This window comes from Myotis davidii, unplaced genomic scaffold (genome assembly GCF_000327345.1).
Source record: "Myotis davidii unplaced genomic scaffold, ASM32734v1 scaffold170, whole genome shotgun sequence".
Lineage (NCBI taxonomy): Eukaryota > Metazoa > Chordata > Mammalia > Chiroptera > Vespertilionidae > Myotis > Myotis davidii.
Genome location: NW_006282528.1, coordinates 737,212 through 738,596, shown reverse-complemented (window position 1 = coordinate 738,596; position 1,385 = coordinate 737,212). Strand labels below are relative to the sequence as shown.

General features: G+C 56.3%; 1 protein-coding gene across 1 annotated transcript in view; it reads right to left on the bottom strand.

The window, feature by feature from the left end:
• The window catches only part of RUNX1 (runt related transcription factor 1), a 74,388-nt gene extending 73,009 nt beyond the window's left edge, over positions 1 to 1,379 (bottom strand). The window contains exon 1 of the mRNA XM_006753097.2: positions 1 to 1,379. This exon is cut by the window's left edge and continues 4 nt beyond it. Coding sequence (XP_006753160.1) covers positions 1 to 264 — 264 coding nt within the window. The 5' untranslated portion in view covers positions 265 to 1,379.
• Between the last annotated feature and the right edge of the window lie 6 nt (positions 1,380 to 1,385).

Below are 1,385 nucleotides of genomic sequence, written 5' to 3'. Positions count from 1 at the left end.
AGCGATGGGCAGGGTCTTGTTGCAGCGCCAGTGCGTGGGCAGCACGGAGCAGAGGAAGTTGGGGCTGTCGGTGCGCACCAGCTCGCCCGGGTGGTCGGCCAGCACCTCCACCATGCTGCGGTCGCCGCTCCTCAGCTTGCCGGCCAGGGCGGCGCCGGCGTCCGGGGCGCCCAGCGGCAGCGCCTCGCTCATCTTGCCCGGGCTCAGCGCGGTGGACGGCGGCGTGAAGCGGCGGCTCGTGCTGGCATCTACGGGGATACGCATCACAACAAGCCGATTGAGTGAGGACCCTGCAAACGGCTCCTAGCAGAGGGCGGCGGGGGCGCGGATCTTCAGCCAGCAGCTCCCGGGAGACCAACATACAAGTTCAGGGGCCTGGACTGCCGCAAGGGCGGTGGGCGGGGGCTGACTTAAGTTAAGAACTGTCCAGGAGGGGCAAGTTCTGGTTTTGCCCAGGCGCCTCAGACCCGGGCGGGCAGGGCTCCCGGCATCCCGCGGCTGAGCGCTTTCAAAGTGGGCGACCAGAATCCAAAGCCAAATGCCAAGGGGGACTGGACGGTCTTCGTCCGAGTCTTGCTTTGAGAATTTCAGCTCAGTCTTTGGCTGTCACAAAAGTTTCAGGGGGCAAAATCCCCACACACGCCCTACAACATGTCTGCGGAGAGAAAAAGGACGGCAACCGCACAGTTTGGAAGTTCCAGTAGTTAACCACCTCTCAGTTTTCCCAGGTGAGTTTTGTCTAACGTCCCAACACAACAGAAAATACAGGATCGTCTTCCATAAACATCGCCGCTTTTATCATGCAAAACTGGCCTCCGTCCTCCGCTGCAAGAGCTGCGACTTCCAAAGGTCGCGCTACTAATGTATGTGCATATATACACACACACATATAAATATATATACATATGCTCTACTTCATAAAATATTTACAAGACAATCTGTAGAGAATTTAAACACAACAGAAATCCATAAATGTCCGCTGCCGATTTTTTTTTTAAAGTAGCCTTGAGAATCAGCTTCGGTAGTTGGAGAAGGGCCGGGTACAAATACTTGTCATGGTCTCTCAGTAAGTTCTGGCAGAATGCTCAGTTCCAAAAATTCAGCTTTTCAAAGAAAAGCTGATATTAAAAAAAAATCCACATTGATGACATACAGGGAAACAGCTCTCCACATCTGAGAACTCGGGATGGGGATGTTGGTTAAGTTTGTGGCTGATCCCGTGGTTTGGTGGGAGTCGAACAGCGGCGGAGTCACACGCACGCAGACATGGACTCCCGGAGCCAGCCGCTGTCTGCCGGGCTCGGTGAGTCAGCCCCGGCGGGAGGCGGCAGCGAGCGGATCTTCCTCCAGGGCCTCCCCAGCGCCGGCCTGCGAACTGCAGGGCC